The 26,663-nt window shown below is 45.0% G+C and overlaps 2 protein-coding genes and 2 long non-coding RNA genes across 8 annotated transcripts in view; 3 read left to right on the forward strand and 1 right to left on the reverse strand.

The window, feature by feature from the left end:
- The first annotated feature begins 4,243 nt into the window (after positions 1-4,243).
- Positions 4,244-11,278, forward strand: LOC311596749. The gene is made up of 3 exons (XR_014778960.1): positions 4,244-6,288; positions 8,478-8,665; positions 10,542-11,278. It is a non-coding gene; the product is annotated as an uncharacterized lncRNA (long non-coding RNA).
- LOC311596745 (uncharacterized protein) lies at positions 8,298-26,504 on the reverse strand. 5 transcript variants are annotated; one of them, XM_084780508.1, is made up of 5 exons: positions 26,088-26,504; positions 25,853-25,920; positions 25,552-25,617; positions 12,960-13,052; positions 8,298-10,382 (listed from the first exon to the last, which is right to left on the reverse strand). In XM_084780508.1, exons 2-5 carry the CDS (start codon positions 25,889-25,891, stop codon positions 10,254-10,256), a joined length of 327 nt encoding a protein of 108 aa, XP_084636634.1. In that variant the 5' UTR covers positions 25,892-25,920; positions 26,088-26,504; the 3' UTR covers positions 8,298-10,253. The 5 variants fall into 5 exon arrangements, 2 of the variants coding, with proteins under 2 accessions (XP_084636634.1, XP_084636635.1); XM_084780509.1 differs by lacking the exon at positions 8,298-10,382 and adding an exon at positions 10,747-10,830; XR_014778956.1 differs by lacking the exons at positions 8,298-10,382; positions 25,853-25,920; positions 26,088-26,504 and adding an exon at positions 11,284-11,536 and having other exon boundaries at positions 25,552-25,665.
- Positions 11,796-21,603, forward strand: LOC311596750. Its single transcript, XR_014778961.1, has 3 exons — positions 11,796-11,951; positions 19,915-20,049; positions 20,151-21,603. It is a non-coding gene; the product is annotated as an uncharacterized lncRNA (long non-coding RNA).
- AKAIN1 (A-kinase anchor inhibitor 1) overlaps positions 25,581-26,663 on the forward strand; it is a 39,725-nt gene continuing 38,642 nt past the window's right edge. Inside the window, exon 1 of the mRNA XM_084780510.1 lies at positions 25,581-25,905. Within this exon, the coding sequence (XP_084636636.1) occupies positions 25,890-25,905 (16 nt within the window). The 5' untranslated portion in view covers positions 25,581-25,889. The remainder of the gene's footprint in view (positions 25,906-26,663) is intronic.

Consider the following 26,663-nt stretch of genomic DNA (forward strand, 5'->3'; position numbering starts at 1 on the left):
GACATGAACAATGTCCATTTTGAGCATTAATTGATTATAATATAAAAGAAGAAAATGTGTGAATTCTGTAGTTATATCAAATGAGTACAGAATTGCATATTAAGTAAAGAATAACTAATTTGAAACCAAAATTTAACATCTGTATCTATAACTGACATGCATTTCCGGTTTCATCTCTGGTCTGTATTCAGGCTTCTTCATCTAGCACTAGTTTAGTTGTACCTCCTCAAGCAGAGCTAATTCCAAAACACGAACAAACACACATGGAAGCCAAAGCAGTCTGTGTAAGATGAGCTCGCCTGAATCTCACCTGTGTCGACTCTCAGTCAAAGTATCCTTGACTCCTAGCGTTATGATCAGTGACTGCAGCTCACCTTTTTTCTGAGGAGGCTCCTGCCAGCCTCAGTCCTTACTACAGCCCTCCTGTGACTTTCAACCTGTGTTTTTCATTATAATGTTATTGAGATATTTTTATAATAAATGAAGCTACTTAAGACAATATGCCTACTTGAGTTCTCAGTTCAGTCTTAGCACTCTCAGGCTTCTTCTAGAAGGCAACTAAGTAGTTTTGAGTCAAATTTATATTCGTATAGATGACGTGTTATGCTTCCTGATGATTTGGCAAATATACTCAATTTAGTATTTGATTTAGGAATCATGTCATTGCAGTTGTCCCACATTCTGTGTGGCATCATTTTACTTTCTAAAATTGAATACTCATTTAAATATTTCAGTTCTTGAGCCATGTACTAGTTTCCTAGGATGGCAGTAACAAAGCCAAAATTAGTGTTTTAATAAAAAAGAGATGCACTCTTTCACTGTCTTGGAGGCTGGTCCAGGGCATAAGTGGGGCACAGCTCCCATGATGCTCCTCTCAGTTCTTGGTGCCTACTGACAATGTTTGGCTCCCAGGGTTTGAAGCTCTGGCACTCAGTTCCTCTGCCTCTTATCACAAGTCTTTCTTTCCCCTAAGATTCTGTGTTCTCTCCTTTTCTAATAGGGATTTACATAGAGTCAGATCTAGGGCCCACTTCATCTAGTGTGACCACACCTTAACTCATTGTGTCTGCAGAACTCTGCATGCCCGGCTCCTTCTCATTCTCTGGCTCATCTGTCTCCCTCTGTGTCTAGCTTCTTCTCTCTTCAACCTGTGTCTGTAAAACTCTCCTGGTAAAACTGCCTCTGAATTCCAGGAATTGAACTGCCATGAACTCAGCTTCACTGCACCGCCTCCCAATTCATGGACTCAACTGAGCTGCCTGAGCAGCACTGACTAGAACTCAGAGATCTGCGTGCCTTTGTCTCCCGAGTGCTGTGTTAAAACTTGTGTACCCCACACCTAGACCTAAGATTTTCTTTACCTGAAACTTGCTCTATACCAGGCTAGCCTTGAACTCAGAGATCTGCTTGCCTCTGTCTCCTGGGATTAAAGTTGTGTCCGTATTCCAGTTGGATCACATATATTTAGAAGGTCTTTGGATGTGATTTCTTGCCAAAGCAGCCATGTTCTGAATTAAAATTCCTCTACATCTTGCCTTGAAAGATAAATTCTAGGGACACTATTAACTAACCATGTGTCCCTTTCAAATACACCTTTTTCTGTTTTCTTTGCTTATTTTATTTCTCTGTACAATAATGAGTTACCAAATAAACAATGAGCTGGCTGGGTTCTTACTAGCCATGGATGACCTCCCACAAGTTTTTCCTTGTTACATTTTCCCCAGAAGTCAGAAATGACAAGGCCATCAACAACTCATGCAAGACATGGTTTATCTTGAGCATGCCTGTTAGCCAGGCTTCATGTATTTTCTCGGAGTCTTTGCTGTCTTCATTAATTGTCTTGCTCTTTTTTGGCTTGCCAAACTTTAAAGGTCAGTGAATGCATTTTTTCATAAAAGAACATTTTCATTTTCAATAAGGTTTTTGAGGATAGAAGATATCATTACATTTTCTCATTTTTAAACAACTGAACATTCTCCCTTCTTTATATTTTTTGTGCAGATATCTACGTCTCTGAATAAAGAGTTGGCATTCATCAACAATGTCCACTGAAAGACTGATATGCAGCAGATGACATGAAATTATGAAGGTGGGGACACTACTGCAGTATCCAAGTGAAGAGGTTATTTGAATCAACACCATTACCATCATCAGAGTCCAGAGGTAGGTTTCAACTGTTATTTGGGAAAATGTAAGTAACCATTTTGGCATTTTTAAAGACTAGCTATATCATCAGTGTGACCAGTAGACTGGAATCTAGAGATACGATTAGGAGGCCACAGGCATGGTGCCACCGCACAGTGAGCCACAAACACAGAGGAACCAGCACAGGAAGCAAGCCTGTGTCCACCCATCACTTATCAGTGTAATCTGACCAAACAAGTTATGAGAAAGATTAATTTTATGTCTTTGCAGGGATTTCTGTCCATGGTTGCTAGGCCACATGCAGCTGCAGAGTTGCATGGTAGCAATATTATATTTCTACCTGATGGCATCCAGGGAGGGTGAGACAAGAGAGACACGAGATAGATCTAGGACAATACACAGACCCTGGGGACACGCTTTCCATAAATTAGCACCTGGGAGGGTACTCCATATCTAAGCCATGATATTCTATTCCTCATCTCCACAAGGTTCATACATTTCATAATACAAAATATATTTATGTATGAAGCCGATAGCCAAGAGTCTCCATAATCTTAACAGTTACAGCAGTATTCAAAATGCAAGCTCACAGGCACATGCACGCCTGTAATCCTAGCACCTGGGAGGCAGAGGCAGGCAGATCGCTGTGAGTTCAAGGCCAGCCTGGTCTACAAAGTGAGTCCAGGACAGCCAGGACCACACAGAGAAACCCTGTCTCAAAATCAGACAAACAACTGCCCCCCCCCCCAAACAGACAACAACAAATCTTAAGTCTCCTCTAAGGCTCAAGGCAAACTTTTAGCTTTAAGCCTCCGTAAGACCAAAACCAAGTTGTAGACTCTTGGGATAAAGTGGCACCAACCAGCAGTGCCAATATTGAATCTTGTTGGCCACATTAGGCCACAGTGTGGCTTCCGTGGGCTGGACAGCCCCATCCCTACAGCCTTAGTGGCTGAAGCCCATGAGGTCTCTCCACTGGGCTGGCCATGCTTCATACTTGCATCTTCCCTACAGCCTTCGCTGTTGGCATCTCCAACTTCCTGAGGTTCCCATTGTAGCTTGGGTTTCACTTTTGTAGTTTCATATACTGATTCCCAAGGGCACCCTGCAAGGATCGGGACTCTAATGCATGCTGTCTGACCTTTCTTGCCTTCCTCTGAGATACAGATGGAGGCCTCCACTGCCCTCTAACTCTCCATTTTCTCCACGTTTAGACAACCAATGTCACCAAAGTCGATGGTCAACTTCAGAAGTGTCCTTGATGTCACTGTTGTGAATACTTCAGTTTGGAGTTAGGGGCACTCATTTTTAATTCTTTCAAGGCTTTCATACAGATATTAGCAGGGGGTGGTGGTACATAGCTTTAATCCCAGCACTGGGGGGGGGGGAGGGGAAACGCAGAGGCAGGTGGATTGCTGTGAGTGTTTGAGGCCAGCCTCATCTACAAATCAAGTCCAGCACATCCAGGGTGACAAGAGAAACCCTGTCTTAAAAACCCAACCAACCAATAACAAAACAAAACAAAAACCCGGACACTATAGGAAGGAGATATAGACATAGATGATAGGTAGGTAGGTAGACAGATGGACCGGCGGTCGGATAGGTAGTTCCTAGAGGGGAGACATGCTGATTACCTTACAAATCCTCAGTCTATTTCTATCTCTTGGGGCCATCATCTGTAGGATGTGGCTCTTGAACTATTCAGCTGGGTTGATTTACACCATTAGCTTTTCTGGCTTTCAGACAGTAGAAAGCAGCCCAGGACTTCTTAGCCTCCATAATCACGTGATCCGAGTGCAATAATACATCTGCCCCTGTTCTGCTTCTCAGGCGACCCCTAGCACTTGCCCCTAATGACAGGAATTTCATCCCTCTGATGCTTCTGTGTGCTTTTCTTGGACATTTGTCTCAACGGTGATTTGGGTTTTGGTCCGTGTCATTTTCTGTTATTTGATTCTACTTTCCAACCTTTTAAACTTTTGGGTTAGATTGAATTTTATATGAACTACTGTCTTTTGCCATGAAACTTTATATTTACTATTTTCAGGAACAAACAGTAAAACTGGCTAAGCCGGGTTTCCCGTGTAGCTTTCTTTCTTTTTTTTCCTTAAAGGTTTATTTATTTATTGTGTATACAGTGCTCTGCCCACTATGCCTGCAGGCCAGAAGAGGGCATTAGACCACATTATAGATGGTTGTGAGCCACTATGTGGTTGCTGGGAATTGAACTGAGGACTTCTGGAAGAGCAGCGTTCTTAACCTCTGAGCCATCTCTACAGGCCGTGCGTAACTTTCTAACCTGCATACATTCTTACAAAACCAACCAACCAACCAACCAACTGACCGGTTAGAGGGTGAGAAGTAAAAATAGTTGTAAATGAGGCCAGCCTGGTCTACAAAGCAAGTCTAGGACAGTTAAGGCTACACAGAGAAATCCAGGGTCAGAAACCAAGAACAAAGTTGTAAAAAAATAAACATACATTCTTTACACAGAAGCATTACTTAACCAGACACGAGATTATGGGGGATTTTACCTCCGAAACAATTTTCAAATATTGAAAATGTACACCTTATCTTTAGCCTCTAACGCTAAGTACAGCCGTACGCATATGGTATATGAAAAGTATACAAAGAAAAGTTGAAAGTAAATACTTCTGCTTCAATTTCTTGATCGAAAAGGCACAATGTGCGAGAAGAATGTGAAACAAAAAGTTTATAACTAAGTAATTCCAGGGAGGAAAACGTGAGATGTTCAGTCCCAGGGGGTGGACGACACCATCTGGCCCTTTCTAGACTGGGACGACTCTGGTGAGTCCTTCCCATTTCTGAAGGTTCCTGCGCTAAGGCGCAGGAGTGCTGAGCTGCGTAAGGATGGGCGGGGCGGGGCACACAGGTAGCCGCCGCCAAAGCCCTGGAGTTGGAGAGTTTATGGCCACACAATCCCGGCAGGTGGTTTCCTGTGTATTTCCACTAAAGGACCCATTTCCGTGAGTCCAGAACCCCTGGAACCTAGCCACGACGGGGCCACCCCCTGCACTGCCCGTGCGGATAAGCTGCTAACGACAGTGGCGGCCGCACCTGCCAACAGGCGTCGCACGTGGCCTAGGAGCTCGCTGTCCTCCTAGCACAGAGCACAGCTCCGCACCGGCCATGGCCGTCCGGCCCGACCCAATACCCGGGGACAGCGGTCGCAGCCGGAAGTGCGTCACTACAGCGGGCCGGAAGCGCGGGCCAAATGGCGGAACCATGCCTGTCCTGGGCTGGAGTGCGGGAAGGCTGGGTCTCTGGGACTTAGTGACCGGAGCTTGAACGCCAAGGGGACGGAGGGCGGAGGAATGCAGCAAGAGCGGGAGAACACGGAGCCGCGGGCGGAGGTCGAAGGTGGTGCTCCGCCATGCGGTCACTTCCGGTCTCCGGGGAGGCTTAAAGGAATAGCGGGTATCTCTGAAGTTCAGGGGCGCCTCCACGCTGCGGTGTCGCCGCTGGTGCCCAGGCTTCTGTGGGTTTTAGTGTCTCCGTAGCACGTGCCTTTTAGCCTTGGTTTTCCGTCCGCTTTGTGCAAGTCGGCAAAGCTATGAGGGAGGCATTCCACCGAAGCTCTGCGTGCGTGGGGAGCGAGCGCTCTCTGACGGGAAGCTCCCTGGACCCCGCAGCCGCACCCGGCAGCCCTGTCGCTCAAGGCGTCATCGCTAGGCACCTGGTATCTCACCCAATCGCCCCCATCGGCGACGTCGGTGCTGCTTTCCTTAGAGATCTGACTCAAAAGAGTACACGAATGTACTGAGGCTGCCAAGACTGCGGAACAAGGGGAGGATGCTGCTTCCTGCCGGTCTTTCTAGACGAATTTACACTTCCATGAGTACTGCTCGCAACGCACGTGTGCAGTGGCGGTTGCGTTCGACCTAATTGCACGTGTTCCTTTTATCGATATAAGCGCCGACAGCATTCGTCTGGAGTGGGTCCTTTCTTATCTACCGACCCTTCCTACTGTTGGGAGTGTAAATTCATCCCAGGTTTTTGAGTTTTCAGTACTTTGACTGCATTCAAATGGAAGCATTCAAATATCACATTGTCTGGGAATGATTTCACTTACAAAAAAAAAAAGTAGACCCTTTGGATGATCACATTACCTGAATATCCAAGGTAAAAGAGTGAATAGAAAGTTGCAGGAAGAGGACTAAGAAACGTAACTAGGGCTGGAGAGATGGCTCAGAGTTTAAGAGCACCGACTGCTCTTCCAAAGGTCCTGAGTTCAATTCCCAGCAACCACATGGTAGCTCACAGTCATCTATAATGAGATCTGGTGCCCTCTTCTGGCTGCAGGTGTACATGCAGGCATGTACTGTGTAAATAAATATTAAAAAAAGAAAGAAAGAAAACACTTCTTGCAGAGCACCTCGTTCAGTTCCCAGTATGCCCATGGCAGTTCAGAGCAACCTACAACTCCAGTTTGAGGGGACCCAGTGTCAAGGTACCCTTAGGATCTCTGTAGCATCAGGCACAAAAGTGATGTATACACATACATGCAGGCAAAACACTCAACCAAATACACAAAAGGCAAGACAGTCTCCCTCATATGTACAATCTAGCAAATAATGTTTTCTTTTCATTATATATGTGTATGTACTTATGTATTTATTTGAGACAGGGTTTCTCTGTATAACAGCCCTGCCTGTCCAGGACTCACTTTGCAGACCAGGCTAGCATTGATCCCACAGAGATCCACCTGCCTCTGCCTCCCAAGTGCTGGGATTAAAGGCGTGCCCCACCACTGCCCAGTAATGTTTTCTTAATGGAAAATAACACCTGTCAGAGAGACAGAAATAAAAAACTTTCATATTGGTTGTGAATATGGAAAAATTTGGTGATTCTTCAAGAACTCAAACATAATCTTTTCATAACCAAGCAATTTCATCCCTTTCAGATCCCAAGTACAGTACAGGTACTGTAAGGAGTATTTGTGCACACTGTTTATGGCGGTATTATTCATAATATCCAGCAGGTAGAAATAGAGCTCTGTTCCCAGAACCCACCTGAAGGCTCACAACCACCTGTGACTCCAGCTCAGGGTATTGGTGCCCTTTTGGCCTCCGCAGGTGCCTGCACTCACGAGGATGGTCTCCAACACACACAATTAAAAATACAGAAGAAACCTATAAAAGCTATAATATGAAAGTTGGATATAATGCTAGAGTTAAGACATAGCTGGGTGTGGTGGTGCACACCTGTAATCCCAGCAGTCCGGGAGGCAGAGGCAGGTGGATCACTGTGAGTTCGAGGCCAGCCTGGTCTACAAAGTGAGTCCAGGACAGCCAAGGCTACACAGAGAAGCCCTGTTGGAGGTTGGGGGAGACTATAATGTAATACAGTATTGCTTGAGATAAGGGTAAGTAGGTTTCAAAGTTGAAATTAATTTAAGCAAAATATTTTAAAACAATAGCCACTACTACTTCTTGAACATGATCATTTGCTAGGCACTGTTCTAAGGTTTTCAACTGTATTAGTGCACACAGTTATTTATTAGTCAATTTCAATACAGTATTTACATATCAAACTATGAAAGTCTTTTTTCATATGATTCTTGTATAATTGAAGGAAATCAATTATTTTCTAACAAAATTCTGGGAGATAATCCAGATGGCCATTGTCAAGGAAACAGATACAAAAACACCCGCTACTCATAGTGATGTATTATGTAGCAATGACATGAACTGATGGAGCATGACAACCTGGAATGCTAGAAACACAGTCACAGATCGTTGAAAAACGTAAAGCACCTTGGTATCAGGCATCACCAACTACATATGTATCTAACTAGAACCTATACTTTTAAAAAAGAAACAGATGGCGAGGGCCCAGCTGGGCTCCCAGGACCCATCCTGGGTAGCTCACGACCAGTTTTAACTCCAGCTCCAGAGGATGCCATATCCTCTTCTGGCCTCCACAGGCACCTGCACTCATGCATGCACATCCATTACACACACACACACACACACACACACACACACACACACACACACTCACGCACACACACACATGCGCACACACTCACCCCCACACACCCACACACACGCACACACACACTCACACACACACACACACACACACACACACACACACACACACGAATAATTTTAAAAGTAAAACCTTGGTGATATAAATAGGAAGTCATTCTTTTTAAAAGGCAGAGGTTAGAATAATACAAACATTTGGTTATTGGGTAACTTTGGGAAGATGCAATAGGGAATAATACATAAATTCATCAATTACAACTTAGTATGTCATAGATTTGTATGGTTTGCTTATTTTTATTATGCGTTATTACTTCAAAGCATACACTTATTGAGCATCTACTGTCCACCTGGCCACATGGTGTTGGAAGACTGTCCATGGACACTGCTACTTTCCGTGTTGGAGCACATGTGCCCCACTTACATGTGTTTCACAACCTTTTATTTCACACTCAAGACAAAGTAAAACTCTTGACTTTCAAATGCAAGTGACCTACCACTCCAAGTAAGTTCCATAAATCACACTCTGTGGTTGGTTTTTCCTCTTTGAAAGAAAAAAAAAACTTGAAAGGAATAATATTATCCTTTCCCAGAGCACAGAAAATAACCTCACACCATAAAAAGACAGACACGCACTACAGTCCAGACCAGCCTGACACAGTGAAGCCATCTCAGCTTTGCCCAAATCCTCCCTAGGTTCCAAGAGCCCCTTTAAAAAAAATATTAAAATTTAAAAATGTATGTGAGTACTCTATCTGTTTATATACCTGCATACCAGAAGAGGACATCATATCTCATTATAGATGGTTGTGAGCCACCATGTGGTTGCCAGGAATAGAACTCAGGACCTTTTTAAGAGCAGTGCTCTTAGCCACTGAGCCATCTCTCCAGCCTCCAAGAGTCCACTCCCTGTTTTTTCTTTCTTTCTGGTTTTTTGAGACAGGGTATCCTTGGCTGTCTTGGCCTCCAGTACTCCAGCCCCCAGAGGAAGTGCTCTTAGGCACTTGTCGTGTCTCTATCCCTGTCACTTGTTTTCATAATGCCCCTTTCACAGAGATTCAAAAATCAGGGGTAAACTGTTCTTATGTTGTTTACGCATTAGGTGTCGTAAACTTAGATCCATCACCAAGCTAACATTATGAAAGTTTGCTCTTGTGTCGGTCTCCAAGAGTTATTGTAGTCTTTTGATTCTTATTGTTAGATTGTTGGTCCATTTTGAGTTGTTTATGTGTGAGGTGAGGGAGGAGCCACATTTCACTCTTCTGCAAGTAGACATCAGGTTCCATCATGTTTGAAAAGAGTGCTTTCCCCAGTGAATGATCCTGACACCCGTGACAAAATCAGCAGGCCACAGACAAGGGATTTGTTCCTGGTCCCTCACTCCTACTCACATGATCAGAAATGAGCTGTTTTTATTGGTATAGCTTCTGAAATCAGGAAGTGCATTTACTCTTTTAAGAAAAAATATTGTTTTGGCTCTGGGGCCACTTAATTTCTACATCACATTACAGATAGACTTCAGTTTGTTCAGAAAAGGCCATCGGTCACTGCACTGAATCTGTACGCAATCTTGAAGAGCCACCCTAATATTATTAGTGTCTTAATCCAGAACAATCTAGTAAGATCTGTACATTCTTTCAGTGCTGTTTGATAGTTTATGATGTCCTTGGCTAAAGTTTATTTTTAAAAGGGTTGATATTTTAGATCTTACTGTAAATGAATTTTCCCCTTAATTTCTTTTTCACATTGTTCATTGCTGGTGTGTAAAAATACAACTGATGTTGACCCTGTTGGCTGTATTGCCTACAACTTAGTCCTTCCAGTCCCGAGGCACTAAGAGGTCTTTTTAAAATCATGTAAAAGTTGGATTTTGTCAAATGCTTTTTCTGTGTCAACTTAAGATGACCACAATTTCCCTTACGTCATTGAAGTAGCGTATGGTACTGACTTGCTGCTAACCCACTCTTGTGTCCCTAGCTAAATCCTACTTATTCAAGATGTATATAATCATGGTGTGCGATCATTTGTAGTATACTTTTATAATCATTTTTATTTCTGCAAGATATTAAGTACGAGTCAGGAGAGTTGGCTCAGAAGTCAGGAGTGCTTCTTGCTGCTCTTGCAGAAGACCCGAGTTGGATTCCCAGCACCCATGTCAGGCGGCACAGAGGCTGGTAGCTCCAGCTCCAGGGAAGCGGAAGCCTCTGGCCTTTGTGAGCACCTGTTCTGTGGACATAGACAGACCGAGTCACATGCACACATATGCACGCTCATGTGCACACACACACAGTTAAAATAATGAACATAAATATGAAGATACTTAATAAGGTCTCATGTTGTTTTAAAGAAATAAAATATCCATATCATTTGATTTTAGTAATCAAGACTCTGTCTCAGGCCAGATGCTGGGGTGAAAGCCTGCGAGCTCGGAGAGGCAGAGAAAGCGCCCAGCTGACTGTCCTACTCAGCTCAAGTCTCGGAAGGAAAAGCCAAAGCACCTTCTCCTTCAAGCTGTCTTAAATACCTTTCAGCTCACATCCCCATCCTTTCCGTGTAATTCCTGTCGGCTGGTTCTTGCTCCACCTCTTGGCCTGGCGTTAACTTTATTCAATCCTCTTTACAGAAAGTTTTTAGATTAATGTTGTATGCTGGGGCTGAGCCACACATTAAACAGCTGTTTACAATAAAGAGACAGTTCTGGATTAGAGGTGTGTGCTGGGGCTGAGCCACTGTACAACCAGAAACAGGTTTTTACAGTTGGGGTTCACAATGGGATCAAAAATCCTGCAACAGTCTCAGTTTTCATTTCTGAGCTAAGACATTTGTCTATCCTCTAGTTTTTCCTTTACCTGGTCAGCCTTTTCAAATGCTGTTGACATTTTCCCCTGGTAACAAACATCTCATTCCACCGAGTCTATTTGTTAATTTTCTCCATTTCACTTCTCCTCTGTGCTGTTCTTGTCTTCCTACAGCTCTAGTGTTCCTCTGCTCCTGTTCTTCTAATTTCTCTCGACTTTCTACTCTCTTTACCTCGTGTCCATACTTTGAAGTCTGAAACCCCAGCTGACTATCTAAGGACAGACAGGCAATTAATGCTGGCTGAGATCGCAGGGTGGGGCCAGCGTGGTCGGGTTGGAATGCTGAATAGAAGCAGAGATGCTGCACGCTCAGAGGGAAGGCCAGGAGAGCTCACGGTGACAGAGCAGCCAGCCAGGAAGGCAGGCCTCCTCAGAAACCAACCCAATCTTCCTTGATCTTGGACTTCCAGGGCTGCAGAAAACAACTTTCTGCTGTTTGTTACCCAGTCTGTGGTGTTTTGTTCTGGCAGCTCTAGTACAGAAATGCGATGTGTGGAGGTAGGTGCTGAGATCTCTCCTCCTCTGTAACGTAGGCATTTACTGTTACACATTTCTTCTAAGCACCGTTTCGTTGCATCACTAAGGTTTAACACAGATCCTGTCTTTATGTTAGAGTTCTATTTCTGTGAAGAGACCATGACCAAGGCAACTCTTATACAAGAAATCACTTAATTGGGGGTTTGCTTGGCAGCACACAGGCCAAAGTAGCTGAGAGCTTCACTCTGATCCAAAGGGAGAGAGCTAGAAACTGGGCCTGTGGGATTTTGACACCTCAAAGCCTATCCCAGTGACACACCACCGTGAACAAGGACACACCTGCCCCAACAAGGACACACCCCTTCCAACAAGGACACACCTGCTTCCAACAAGGACACACCCGCTTCCAACAAGGACACATCTACTCCAACACACCTGCTTTCAAGCACTTGATCAACAGGTGACTAAGCATACGAATATATGAGCCTATGGGAGCATCTCATTCAAAAACCTCATCAAGCTTTCATTTATTTTTAATAAGAAAGGGAGAGGCTGTGTACACTTGGGGGTAAGTTTGAATTTGGCAGTGGGAGGCATGGACGGGCCTTTCAATCTGAGGCCTTAGTTGTCAAGAAGGAGGTAAAAATACTGATTTTGGACGGTGTTGGGGCTTCAAGCCGTTCCAGCAGCAAGAAAGCCAAGCTACTGAGGAAATGCTGCTAAGGGTACCCTTGAGGCTGGTCATCAGGAACCATCAGTAGACATTTCTTAAGGTCCCTGGTAATGAGAAAGAAAAGCTTCTCTCTATAATGCAGTGAAATCACCCACCGACGGGAAAGATTTAAAGGTGACACTATTGAGTGAGCAAATGTTTACCTTGTTCTCTATATCATGAGCCAAGGCGATCAAGGTGTGTATGTAGGGGATGAGGGGAGAAATTGGAGAAAAGCCTCCTGGAAGGCAGTGGGATGTTCTGTTTGGTTTTCCTTCAAGGATAACTGAGGCAGAATGAGTCTGAGGTTTTGCTGAGAACTGCAGTCCTTGGGCCGGGTGGGAGTCGGGAGACCCAGCCTGCAGTTTGTCTTCTGCTGCTGCCATCCTCACCAGTTTTCCCACCAAAATGCCGTTTATACATGATCAAAATGTCTTTCCTTTTCTAAAATCCCCATCCTGGCTCCATGCAATAGGCAGGCTTATACATAATGCAGCTGCTCTGTCTTTGCAGTAGAACATTTTCTTGCAAATGATACATGTCTGAAATGTACCTTACAATATTGGGGTGTGAGGGGACCCGATGGGCTTGGCTCTCATTGCCAATAGTTTTGAGACAGTAAGGCAAAGGAGTCAGGTGGACGTAGATAGAACATTATTGTTAGCATGGTAAATCTAGTATCAGAAAACGTGGCTTAGAGCTGCAGATAAATTGGCTGTGTGGTACTGAATTCCATAATGAGGCAGCATTACTCACCAGCTGACAGAAGCACAGGGGACTTGCAGGCCTTCTCACGGCATCTCTGGGAACATGTCGTATAGACAGGCAGCGCAGAGCACAGACAGCTCCCTACAGGCAAAAAAGAGGGAATGGGACCATCCATTACCACTTTATCCTCAGCATTGGCTGATAAATAAGTTACCCCTCCTTAGGGAAAAATAAGGAAGGGCCAGAGGGAGGCCACTGTGAATGCCCTCAGCGGCTGCTGCTGGTTCCATTCCCTTGCTGGCTTCTTACTGCTCTGCTTTCCAAGTGTCAGGAAGCTTCAAGGATCATGAGAACTTTTGTCCTGCTCTCTTCTCCTCTGCTCTCTCCTCCATCTTATGGCCTCTTCTCTTTACTGTCTGCCTCTGCGTTTCTATAGTAACCATCACTTTCTGTGAGAAGAAATGCTCCATATTTTGTTTATTGTCCATAGGCATTGTCTGTATATCAAATGTTTCTTGAAGGGAGGGTCTAGAATGGCCAGAGGAAATTACCCAAACCCCAGTAGACCTTTTCTTCCAGTAATAGCTCTGGGTTTATGAATTAGTTAAACTGAGGCATATGGCTGTGTAAGCAGAGAGTCTGAAGATGACAAAAAGTACAGGGTTATTTCACAGATAGCTTCTGCTTATTTCCTGACTCTCTCTCCCTCTCTGTCTCTCTCACTGTCTCTCTGTCTCTGTCTCTGTCTCAGTCTCTCTGTCTCTGTCTCTGTGTGTCTGTGTCTGTGTCTGTGTCTGTGTCTGTGTCTGTGTCTGTGTCTGTGTCTGTGTCTCTGTCTCTCTCTCTGTCTCTCTGTCTCTGTCTCTGTCTCTGTCTCTCTCTCTCTCTCTCTCTCTCTCTCTCTCTCTCTCTCTCTCTCTGTCTTTATCAATGAGTGCATATGGAGGCCGGGTGTGGGTTTTGGGATGACTCCCTCATTCACTTCCCCATTTTATTTACTTATACTCTGAGACAAGGTCCCTCACAGAACTCACTCACTGAGCTCATGGTTTTGGCTAAACTTTCTGGCCAGTGAGATGCCAAGATCTGCCTGTCTCTCCATTCCTCCCCAGGGTCATAGGCACATATTGCCACACCTAGCTTTTACTGAGTGCTTGTGACCTGGATTGCAGCCCTCATGTTGCATAGCAATTATTTAACCCAGTGAGTACTTTCTCTAGCCACTCATCAGTCTTTAAAACTTTTATTTTATGTGGCTGACTATTGTGTCTGTCTGTGTGTCTGTGCAGCATGTGCATGAGTGGTGCTGCTGAAGGTCAGAATAGAGAATTGGATCCCCTGAAACTGGAGTTACACATGGTTGTCAGCCACCACATGAGGCCCGGGAACCACGCCTGGGTCCTTCAGAAGACGGGTGGGTGTTTTTAATTTCTCAGCACCTCTCTATCTCCCCACTTGCCTCTCTTAAAAGTGAATTATTATTAATATATTATTACTAGCAATTCTGTTAGACACTGAATTTCATTCATTGGAGGCCAGAGTATTTTGTAAAAGAAGCCACCAATTGTGACAGGAATTGATTTTGTCATCCCCTCCTCCCAATGCTGAGGGATCATTGCAAAAGGAAGGGCTGGAAGACTTTAAGAATCAGAGGCAGTGGATGAATACAAGGAGCAGTGTCCTCCACACACAGCAGCACAGCTGCACATATGAGCTCACAGCTGTCAGGACAGGACAGCTGCGCATATGAGCTCACAGCTGTCAGGACAGCACAGCTGCACATATGAGCTCACAGCAGTCAGGACAGCACAGCTGCACATATGAGCTCACAGCTGTCAGGACAGCACAGCTGCACATATGAGCTCACAGCTATACATATGAGCTCACAACAGGACAGCACAGCTGCACATATGAGCTCACAGCAGTCAGGACAGCACAGCTGCACATATGAGCTCACAGCTGTCAGGACAGCACAGCTGCACATATGAGCTCACAGCTGTCAGGACAGCACAGCTGCACATATGAGCTCACAGCAGTCAGGACAGCACAGCTGCACATATGAGCTCACAGCTCTCAGGACAGCACATCTGCACATATGAGCTCACAGCTATACATATGAGCTCACAACAGGACAGCACAGCTGCACATATGAGCTCACAGCTCTCAGGACAGCACAGCTGCACATATGAGCTCACAGCAGTCAGGACAGCACAGATGCACATATGAGCTCACAGCTTTCAGGACAGCACAGATGCACATATGAGCTCACAGCAGTCAGGACAGCACAGATGCACATATGAGCTCACAGCTTTCAGGACAGCACAGATGCACATATGAGCCCACAGCTGTCAGGACAGCACAGCTGCACATACGAGCTCACAGCTCTCAGGACAGCACAGCTGCATATGTGAGCTCACAGCTCTCAGGACAGCACAGCTGCATATGTGAGCTCACAGCTCTCAGGACAGCACAGCTGCATATGTGAGCTCACAGCTCTCAGGACAGCACAGCTGCATATGTGAGCTCACAGCTCTCAGGACAGCACAGATGCACATATGAGCTCATAGCAGTCAGGACAGCATAGATGCACATATGAGCTCATAGCAGTCAGGACAGCATAGCTGCACATATGAGCTCACAGCAGTCAGGACAGCACAGCTGCACATATGAGCTCATAGCAGTTGAGACAACACAGTTGCACATATGAGCTCACTGCTGCGCATATGAGCTCACAGCACAGTATGCATGAGCCAGATCAGATCCTACTGTGGGGAGGGGAAGGGGGCTTATCTTTAGGTAAAGAGATACTGTCACTGGAAAGCTTCTGAGAAAGGGAAAGTCAGTTTTCTTTAAGAGTTGGGGAGACGGCTCAGCAGAGGACCCAGGTTCCATTCCCAGCACCCACATGGCAGCTCACATCAATCTATAACTCCAGTTCCAGGGGACCTGATGCCTCCATGACACCAGGCTGGCTTGTGGTGTACAAACATATGGAGGCAAAAATACCTACACAAATATCATTTTTAAAACGTGTTACCCCTGATAGTGTGGTGGTAGGTTGACCATACTCCATTGCAGGGCCATGCATCTAAGAATATATGAGCAGCACAAGTTGGACTTGATGAATTGAAAAAAGGGGAGGGGAGCAACACAAAGTTGGGGATTTCGGAATGGGGGCTAATCTGGGAGGAGTTGGGAGAGACTGAATCTGAGCAAAATGTATGAAATTCTCGAAGTAGTAATAATAAGGGTTCAGGGATGAAAGAATTGGTGACATATATGTCCTAGTTCCCTGGAATCAAGAGAGGTACAGTATGCAGTGCTGTAGAGTGACACAGAATCAGTGTGCATCTTGGCACTGTGTATGGAGCTGGAATGGGGCTGAAAGGCTTGTTGAAGATGACTGTTGCCATGGCTTACATGCAAACTCCAGGCAATCACTGTTCTCAACTGACGTCACACACTTAACAGAGTCATATGATACAGAATGTGTCCCCTAATACATGCATTATGTATGCATTACATTTGAATTCAGGAAACAGCACAATTATTTTATTAAAACATAAGTAGTGGCAATGCTGATAACGTTTCAGTTTTATTTTGTGTTGTGTTGCTGTTCAGTTAAATGCTGTCAATGTGTGATTTCCTATGGAGTACAGGTATCTAAGGAAATTTGTCTGTGAAGCTGACTTCTGGTATTTTTTGCCTGTGATTCTTGAATCTTAACCTACATAAACAAAATCATTCCTATAAAGTTGAATTTTTACACTGTATATGGTATTTACTCTTATTTGCCTTATAGTTATTTTGCTTTTTTTTTTTTTTTTTGAGACAGGGTATCAATGAGTAGCTCTGGTTGGCCTGGAATATACTATGTAGAGCAGGCTGGCCTCGAACTCAGAGAGGTTGGAGTCCTTCTGCCTTCCAGCACTACAGTTAAAGGCAAGCAGCACCATGCCCAGCTGTCCTCTTCTTTATTAATAGGCAACCTACTTGAGGGTAGAGGTCATATTATGGTGTTTTTACATCTCACAAGGCAATTAACACTCTGCTTTGCATATTAAAGCTACTAATCAAATGTATTTTTAATAAATATTTAATGAGTGATAATCTTAAATGTCACTCATAATACTATTTAAAAGTATTTCCAATTCATTTTCAGTCATTTCTGTAAGGTACAGCTATGTTCAGAGGAAAATACTATGTAGCATTTTTTTTCATAAACTTGCTATGAATAACAACTAATAAATAGTGATGATGGTAAATGATAGTGTTATAAAGCAAACAAAAATAGTTGTTTATAGAAAAGGCTTGAATTTTGTCATTTGTTATATTACTTTTCTCCCAAACCCATTTGGTATTATTTTTCTTCCATTTTTGTGTTTCAAACATGTAGGCAATAGCTATATCCCTGCATTCTCTTTGTGAGGCACTCAAGGCCAGACCTGGTTACTCACAACTCCCAAGTATCCAGTGTTACCTTCTTTTAGTTTGCAATATAAATTCAAATTTCATTTTTGCTGTACATGTCTACAGTGTAATAAAATGGAAATAATGATATTATCCTAAAGTTCAGGTGATAGATATTGCTTTTATTAAATATAAAATCTCATAAAGAAAATGAAGAGATAGAAATGTATTTATAAAGGTAATATGAATTACTTGGGTTTGACATTTAAATGCTCAGATGGAAACCTTATCCTTGGAATAAATTATGTTTATTTAAGAGTAAACATCCACAGTGCCTAGAATGTTCTTGGCACTAGAGCTTGTGAGGGAGAAGAAACAAATTTCAGTGCAGAAGTCTAGAATAAAGGGCAGAGTGAGCTGAGAACGGACGTGGGAGCCTCAGGTCCTGCCCACTGTCTTCCTATAGCCTTCCTGCTGGGGTCCGGGCTCAGAATGTCTTCAGGTTTTTAGAGGCAGGATAAATGCAGTGTCAAAATGTGGCTATAGAAGTGTGCATTCCCAGCCAGGTTCCATAATCTGAAGCTCTTCTGGGGACTGACATGGTGTTATAAATGGAAAATTCCACTCCTGACCTCATGTGATCAATCATTTCAAGCACAGGCTCACTGAAAATTGTATAAAATTACAATAAACTGTGTCTAAGTTATACATGAAACAAAATGAAATTTTTGTCTTGATAGGTTTGATCTAAAGATATCTTGTTAGGTGTATAGAGATATTCCAAAATATTGGCTGGGGGCGGGGGTTCTTAAAAATGAAATATCTCTGATCCTAGATATTTCTGATGACAGATGCTGCCAACCTTATAGAAATGCCTCACATTTACATAGTTCAAAAGTCAAGGACTACAAGTGCACGCACAAGTGTGTGGGGCTACAGGACAAAATATGTATGTGGTAGAAACAATTCTGTGTATTCACTGAGCCCCAATCCCTTCATATGAACCCACTATTTTTGTGTATTTGTTTAAATATTTATTCAATAATTATTTAGACTTTTTAATATTTGTTAAGGCAAACCGAGTAAGGCAAACCGAGGAGTGAACCGACAAAGCCCTCCCTGTGGGACTCAGGCTTCAGTTAAGGGGAACAGAAAGTGGGGAGGGGGGTGTAGGGGGAAGCGGGGATACTGACTCCTATATAGATCAGGAAAGCTTGAAGGAGTCTGGGTCAGGCCTGGAAGAACAGCAGGAATTAGCCAAGGGAAGAGGAAGTGTGCACGGATGAAGATGAAGACGTGGGTGTGGATACCAGACAAGGATCGCCAGGCTTCGCGGAGGCACGGCCGCTGCAGGGCGCGAAGTATGTCCCACATGAGTGTGATGTATAAAGCAGGCAGGAGACCCATCAAACTTATAGGACACATTCAAAAGCAGATTTTTGTCAACCCTCCCAGTCAGTGAGGGTAAGTCTCAGTAGATTGAAGGGTAACCAGGGGACTCCAGGCGTTTGAGCTCAAGAGTACTGTGAACCAAGCACTTCTCATTTTGTTTTTGTTTTTATTGTAAAGCAAGTAAAACATGAGATGACATTTAACTTAAGCAAATACAAGTAGGACAAGAGAATACACCTGGTGTTATGTCTTATCTTTGGTCATGTGAAATGAGCCAAATATTGCTCCCAGGCTTTGCCTTTCCTGTGGAGATAATATGGGCACATCAGGGCATTGCCTTCATGCTTTCTTTCAGGGGCATCCTCTTATTGTAGTTTATGCAATTCTTTCTAGAAGGACACATTGTGGGACAAATACTCTGCACTCTGCCACATCCATAGCCCACAGCTCTTTTACACAGTCTGCCACATTGTCTGTGAGTGCTCCTGTACCCTGAGAGCAGCTCCTTGTGAGTGCTGCAGATAAAGCATGCAAATAAGAAGACGTGAAGATCTGGGCCTAAAAGATTAGCTTCAGTGGCATTTCAGCAGCACAGGTAAGAGATAACGTGGGGGCTGGGCAAGTAGAGAGATGGATCATCAGCTAAAAGCGCTTGTTTTTGTAGGGGACCTGGGTTCTATTCCCAGCACCCACATGGCGGCTCACAACCATTCTAACTCCAGTTCCAGGGGATCTGGTGCCATCTCCTGACCTTTGGGGAGCACATGACGCAGAGACACACACGCAGGCACGACACCCATCCATGTAAAACGAGAAAGAAAGAAAGAAAGAAAGAAAGGAAGAAGGAAAGAAAGAAAGAGAGATAGAAACACCCATCCACATAACAAAACTGTTGCCAAATTTGGGGTTATTTTGAGACTTTGGTAGCTACTCATCAGGACAGTGCAAGAATTCAGAAAACTACAGAAATGAGGGCAACATTAAAAAAAAAAGGCGTTAGCTCTGAATACCATGAGTCTATTTCCATATGGCACCTCACCCGACCCTTACTTATGGCGCTTGAGAGTTGAAAGGTCTAGGATTAGGACAAGTCTGGCTGTTACCATACGGTGATTAAAAATAACTGACTCTCCCATGGTTGTGATTTAAGGTTATGCCGCAGTATTCCCAAATCAGACATATCTCTGTCTCTTCCTCATAGTATGAACTCTATTCTACATGAATCTGAGGCGTTTGCTTGTTTTCCATTGCTGTGACAATCAGAGAAGAGAGGGTTTACTTCATCCCATAGCCTACTACAGTCCGTTCTGAAGGGAGGTCAGGGAAGGAACTCCAGGTAAGAGCCCAAGGCACCAGCTGAGGCAGAGGCCATGGAGGAACGCTGCTTATAGACTTGCTCCTCATGCCTTGCTCAGCCTGCTTTCTTACACCTCCCAGGACCACCAGCCCAGCAGAGATGGCCCCACCCAGGACCACCAGCCCAGCAGGGATGGCCCCACCCAGGACCACCAGCCCAGCAGGGATGGCCCCACCCAGGACCACCAGCCCAGCAGGGATGGCCCCACCCAGGACCACCAGCCCAGCAGGGATGGCCCCACCCAGGGTGAGCCGGTCCCTCTCATATCAAACACTGATCAGGAAAATTTGCCCATGGGCTTGCCTACAGGCTAATCTGAGGGAAAGATTTTCTTGAAGTTCCTTTTTCCCAGATGACCCTACTTTATATCAAGGTGACAAACAAACAAACAAACAAACAAACAAAAAACCAAAACAAACACAAAGCAAAATAAAAAACAAACCTAGCCAGCATGAACGATAATACTTCTATTTGTTATCAAGGAAAGCCTCCATATTGTTGGTTCCAAATAGCCCAGGACCCATCAGGTTTCCAGAAATGACACAGAAACTACTTTTGCTCCCATACAACAGTATTCACCTGAGAGTGATTTTCTTTCTTTTTAAAAAAATTTTAATTTAAATTTGTTATAATTTATTCAGATTATATCACGAATGTTAATCCCCTCACTTGTATCTTCCCTTTCCCACCCTCCCTCCCTTTTCCAATCCTATTCCCATCCCCTAGATCTCTGACAGAAGGGGGCCTCCTCCCCCACCATATGACCACAGCCTATCAGGTCTCATCAGGATAGCCTGCTTCCCCTTCCTCTGTGTGCAGTCAAGGGGAGGTGATCAAATCAGGGGCACCAGAGTTCATGCCAGAGTCAGTCCCCGCTCTCCCCACAACTGTGAGGAATGGACTGTCCATGGGTTAGATCTGAACAGGCCATCTAGATTTGCTGCATGCATTGTCCTTGGTTGGTGCAACAGTTTGTGCAGGCCCCTTGGGTGAGAGTGGTTTTCTTAACCGTGCTTCAGTGTCGCGTGGGTGGCTAGGGGTCCTGTGTACAGGGGATCCTATGTAAGAATCAGGAAGGCAAATGGTTTCATCAATCACACTTAGCTTTTTCCTCCTCCTCCCAACTTTTACTCACATATAAAATCTGGCTTAACCACAGACTGCCTAGGTAACGTATATAAGTCTATTTAATTTTTCTGTGCCTCAGTATGCCTATCTGTACAGATTCACCACACCATAGTGAGAGTTAAATAAATCCAGGAAAATAAATGAGCACAGAGTCAAGCATAGTCATTGAATGTGGGTCGACTGACTGCTGCATCCCTGAGATGGAGCTGGGTACTGAGGCTGCTGTGGGGTAGGCTGCCTTACTCTGCCCTGGGTCCACACAAAGATCCGCCTTCCTCTGCCTCCGAGTGCTGGGATTAAAGGCAAGCGCCATCACACTCAGCCAGAATGACTTCTTGATTTGTCATTTCTTCCTTACCTTTCCTCCTCCTCTAAGGTCTCATTGCTTTAGTGGCATTCTCACTTGGACCCTAATTTCATGTGATCTTGCCACTCGAAACAAAGAAGCCAACACAAAACAAAACCTCTTAAAAGGACCAGGTCTGGTGGTGCACGCCTTTAAGCCCAGCACCCAGGAGACGGAGGCAGGTGGATCTCTATGAGTTTGAGGCCAGCCTGGTCAACAGAGTCAGTTCCAGGCTATTCCAAACAACAGAGCGAGAGCCTATCTCAAGAAACAGACAACAAACAAACAAAACTCCAAGACAAATAAAAAGACCATCATTCTACTTTGCCTTCTTGTTTAAAGTATTTCTTGTATTTGTTGTTTTCCTTTTCCCCCTTTATTGCTTTTCTATTTTTTCTTTGTCTTTCTCCATTTTTCTTTTCTTCTCCATTATCCTTTTGAAAAATATTTATTTTAGTACTTATTTATGAATAGATTCATATGCTCAGAATTTTTTCTTTTTACTTCTTACTCCCTCTTTTTTGTTTGTTTTTGTTTTTTTTTCAAGACAGAATTTTTCTGTGTAGCCTTGACTGTTCTGGACTCATTTTGTAGACCAGGTTGGCCTGGAACTCACAGATATCCGCCTGCCTCTGCCTCCCAAGTGTTGGGATTACAGATGCGTGTCACTGTACCTCAAACTATGCTCAGATTTTATTGAATAAAATTTTATAAGGTCAACTCACAGGTTTTGAAGATGAGTTGAATGTTGTGAGTTGGGAGCTTCATGCTTCATCTTAGAATCAAGTTGATTTGAATCTGAATATTGTCATTTCATTTGCACACGTCATCCATGTTGTCTCATTTTACACACATGTCATCCATGCCGTCTCATTTTACACACATGTCATCCATGCCATCTCATTTGCACACATGTCATCCATGCCGTCTCATTTGCACACATGTCATCCATGTTGTCTCATTTTACACACATGTCCTCCATGTTGTCTCATTTTACACACATGTCATCCATGCCGTCTCATTTGCACACATGTCATCCATGTTGTCTCATTTTACACACATGTCATCCATGCTGTCTCATTTGCACGCATGTCATCCATGTTGTCTCATTTTACATACATGTCATCCATGTCGTCTCATTTTACACACATGTCATCCATGCCATCTCATTTGCACACATGTCATCCATGTTGTCTCATTTTACACACATGTCATCCATGTTGTCTCATTTTACACACATGTCATCCATTCCGTCTCATTGTTCCTTCATGCTGTCTAGTAGAATCAGCAGTTTTGCTTGGCATCGTGGGAGTCCTTTATCTATGGAAATGAATGCGGACACATGGGTCATTGATGGGGGAAGAGTTTTCAATGAAGTTGGTGCTCTCCAGGAAATTATTCATTTTCCGTGAACACAGTGTAAGATTTTTAACCATTCTGATGTAATTTCACCAATATGTATGTTTTGCAATAGTTCCCAATACAGCTATAGCACATTTTAAAGTACCCCACAGGACCCAGAAGCTGCAAAGGCATGGCTCTGCATCCTCCAAGCCTGAAAAATGCACTAATACTTCCTACTTTGACATAGTAAAGCCATCATCTTCCTCTGTCTGGCCTTCCTAGTTCACTGGGGCTGTCTTTCCTTCTCTTGTGCATCTTTACCTGAGTTTCCTTACGTCTTTACGGACCAGAAAGTTTCCTGTGCTTTCTTCACACAGTTTGTATTTCTGTGTCTCAGGACAATATAAACGTCCCTTTCTCATTATGCGTTGCATCCTTCCTTGGGCCAACCCAACAGTTTCAAGCAGCTCTTAGGAGAGAAAGAATCCACTTCCGGCATTTTATTTCTATAACCGTTCAAAACTTACATGCTCAGACATTTTGGAAAGAACTATGGTTTAATTCCTCATAATGAAAATGCCTCTTTGCAATCTACTTCAACAGTTCCCAGAGATGAAAGATGACTTTAAAGCCTAGTTTGTTGAATAATATATACAATGAGTGAAAAGACTCAGGGTATGCCTGGAACCGCATTGCTCCACATATACTGGGGTCCTCAGTGTGCTCAGGAAAGACTTGCACGTTTTCCTACTCGTCAAATCTCTAATGCAGAGCAGATGAAAGCCATGATAAAGGACTGGAGGCTCGGGGAAGCCCAAGAGGTACAGCACCACATGGCCTGTGGTGAAGTTTTTTTTTTTTCAGAATCTATTATTTAGCATTTGTTTATCACAAGAATTCTGCTTCCCACATCATAATGTTCCCACATTTATGGAAGCAACAATAAAAGCCAAGATAGTAAACAAGCTATAATAGATGCTCAACTTTCTCATCCCAGCCCTGACCCTATCGAACTGGACATCCCCCCTCCGGGGTGCTTGAGAAGGTTCTAGATGGGTTAGAAGGCACATGTGGAAAATGACTATCTCACCAAAACCATTGGGAATTTGGGAGACTTTTTGGCTTAAAATAAACATGTTGTTCTGGTTTCTATTAGATTACATTCCTGTCTATTGCCACTTCAGGCTCATGAAAAAGCTAGAGGCCCCATCAGACTCTCTTTAAATATGTTTCTCCTATTTGCCTATTTTTAATTCCCCTACTATTTTGGCTGCTGTCTAGACTATCATTCTGTGGGACTTTGGGTTCTTTGTTGTTGTTGTTTTATGCCTGGAAACATAAGCAATGGGTTTGGGAGAAGTGTGTTTTAAAAAAATACTGATATGCCTGCTATCTGGCATATTTGAAATATAAAGTTGTAAAAAAAAATAAGGGTGGTAGAGAAGTATTTAAAACAGTTGGCATGCCATTCAAACAAATCTCAATGGTGCTTCATGCATTCCATGGTGCTGAAACACAAGGGGGCAAAAAGTCTTTGACCCCAGGGGGTTTGGTGTGATGTGGGGATGTGAGAGAACTCCATTCCTTCATGCCCGCTATCCTGATTATCAGCTGACCTGCGTCTTGTTGAGGAAGTACCCATCTGTTTCAGCTTGTGTGACACAGGTGCTGAGAGCAGTTCTGATTGTGTTATGGCGAAGCTGCCCATGTCCCTCCATGGAAAATGTAGTTCAAGAGCTGTGAAACTCTTTGCATTTTCAACCTATTATGGCTGCCAGCTCGGCTCCGTGAATGCATATATTTGCCAAAACAATGTGGAGCTCATGGCCTCTAACCAAACTGTTAACACTGTTTTTAGAATAGCAGTATTATTTCCAGGGAAAGGTGCAGAATGTCCAATGAACTCTGATTGCCTTTGTTTTTGGACAATCCCGTTCGACTACAGAGACAGGATAAAGGTCAAGGCAAGAGGTTCTTACGTGGTTTCGAACACACAGGCACGTGGTGCAAGTTGGTGACACCTAATATGGATTGCCCTCACTGCACAAACAGTAACTGGAGAATAGATATCTTCAAGTGAGCTATGTGTTTAGTAGCCTGCAGTGCGCATCCAGCAAGTCTTGTTTCTTTAGGGTGGAGCCGGGTGTGAGGAAGGGGCGTAGATACCAAGTGAGCCTGGTCTGGGAAAGCTCGTAAAGGCTTGTAATTAATCTCATCCTTACAGAAGCTGGAGTTTGTGCGAGGAGACCTGTCTCATCTGGACTTTCTTTTGCCTTGACTAACGCCACGGTTTCCTCTGAGGCTATGACCTTGAAAGCCTGCAAATGTGGGAGGTGACCAAACAGAACAGGACCCGTTAGCAGCGCCCTCTTCATGCACTGCGCCGTCATACTGCTTTTCTCCTTTAGCTCTCTTGTTGATATTAGCAGAGGCCCGGGGCAGCCAGAAAAGTCGTAAAGTCTACAGACGTGGTAACTTAGCGGTTCCTCTCTAGTTCAGAACCAGCCCGACTCCCAAGAACTCAGGCTTGGCCTCTTGAGTAAACTCCAGTTCAATGTGGGGAAAGGGAAAACTCAAATGTCAGCCTGGCATCCCTGGGGGTGAGTGACAGCGGGTAATTAGAAGCAATTAGTTATGCCCCTGCCGGGAAACCGGGCAATTACCTTTCTGTCCGGCTTCCCCTTCCGTCCTTCCTGCTCGGGTGGAAGCAGCAGAACGCCGCCGCCGAGCTGGCGCGGGGACCAGGGATGAGCTGAGCCGGCTGCGTCTCCTCCTCCCGCCAGGCGCAGCGGTGCATTGTGGAGGCAGCGCGCGCCCAGCGCTGACTCGCGGCCCGGGACCGCGCGCGGAGAGCTGTCCGAGGTGCTGACCGTCCCGCCCGCGCCCCGCGCGCCCGCCTGCTCCCGGCACCCGGTCCCCCCCGGTCCCGCGTCCCCCGCTGGCTCCCGCCCTCCGGCTGCCCACCTTTCTGAACCTAGGGGAGCAGCGGCTGAAGGAAGTCATGGTGTTCGCTCCAGGTACTCTTACTCCTTCTTTTCTCCGCAGACGTCCAGGCGGGGAGCGGGGCGAGAGGCGAGAGCACCCCCCCCCAAGGAAGGCCTTTTAAGACGGTAGGGTCCCCCCCACAATGTGCGCTTGGGAGTTGCGGTGGCCCAGGGATGGAGGGCGCAGGGTCGCCCCTCTCCCACACCCGCCTCACCTGCAACCTCCGACCTCTCCTCTTCGCCGTCCCACCAGAATCCCCGCACCGGGAGTGGGCACCGACACCTTGGCAAGTGGCCCACTCGCCAGCACCTGACCTGCGCGGGAGTGCGGACGGGGAGTGGGGCTCCTTCGGTGGGAGTCTGTCGCCGCTTCTCTTCCCCGTCCTTAGGAGTGGCAAAGTGCCCTGCTTCCTCCGGGCCTCCCGAGAAGGAGGTGGCAAGCAGGGAGAGGGGCGAGGGGCAGGGGAGCGCTAGCCCCAAGGGTTTCCAAATGAAACTCTAGTCGAGACTGCAGCAGGAGGAGCCTACTGCGGCGCCGCCGGCGCCCGCGGTGATTTCTGCGGGCAGGTAGCGACGGACCCTGGTCCTTTTGCTCCTGTTGGAGGCTACAAGTTGGCAAAAAGTCAGATTTAACTGAGGTTGGCGGGTTTGACGGTGTGTGTGTGTGTGTGTGTGTGTGTGTGTGTGTGTGTGTGTGTGTGTGTGTGCATGCGCACGCGCGTTCGTGTTCTTCTGCTGGGGCCTGGACCTAGGGGTGTGTGTGTGTGTGTGTGTGTGTGTGTGTGTGTGTG

The sequence above is a fragment of the Acomys minous genome (assembly GCF_964271855.1).
Source record: "Acomys minous genome assembly, chromosome: 4".
Taxonomy (NCBI): domain Eukaryota; kingdom Metazoa; phylum Chordata; class Mammalia; order Rodentia; family Muridae; genus Acomys; species Acomys minous.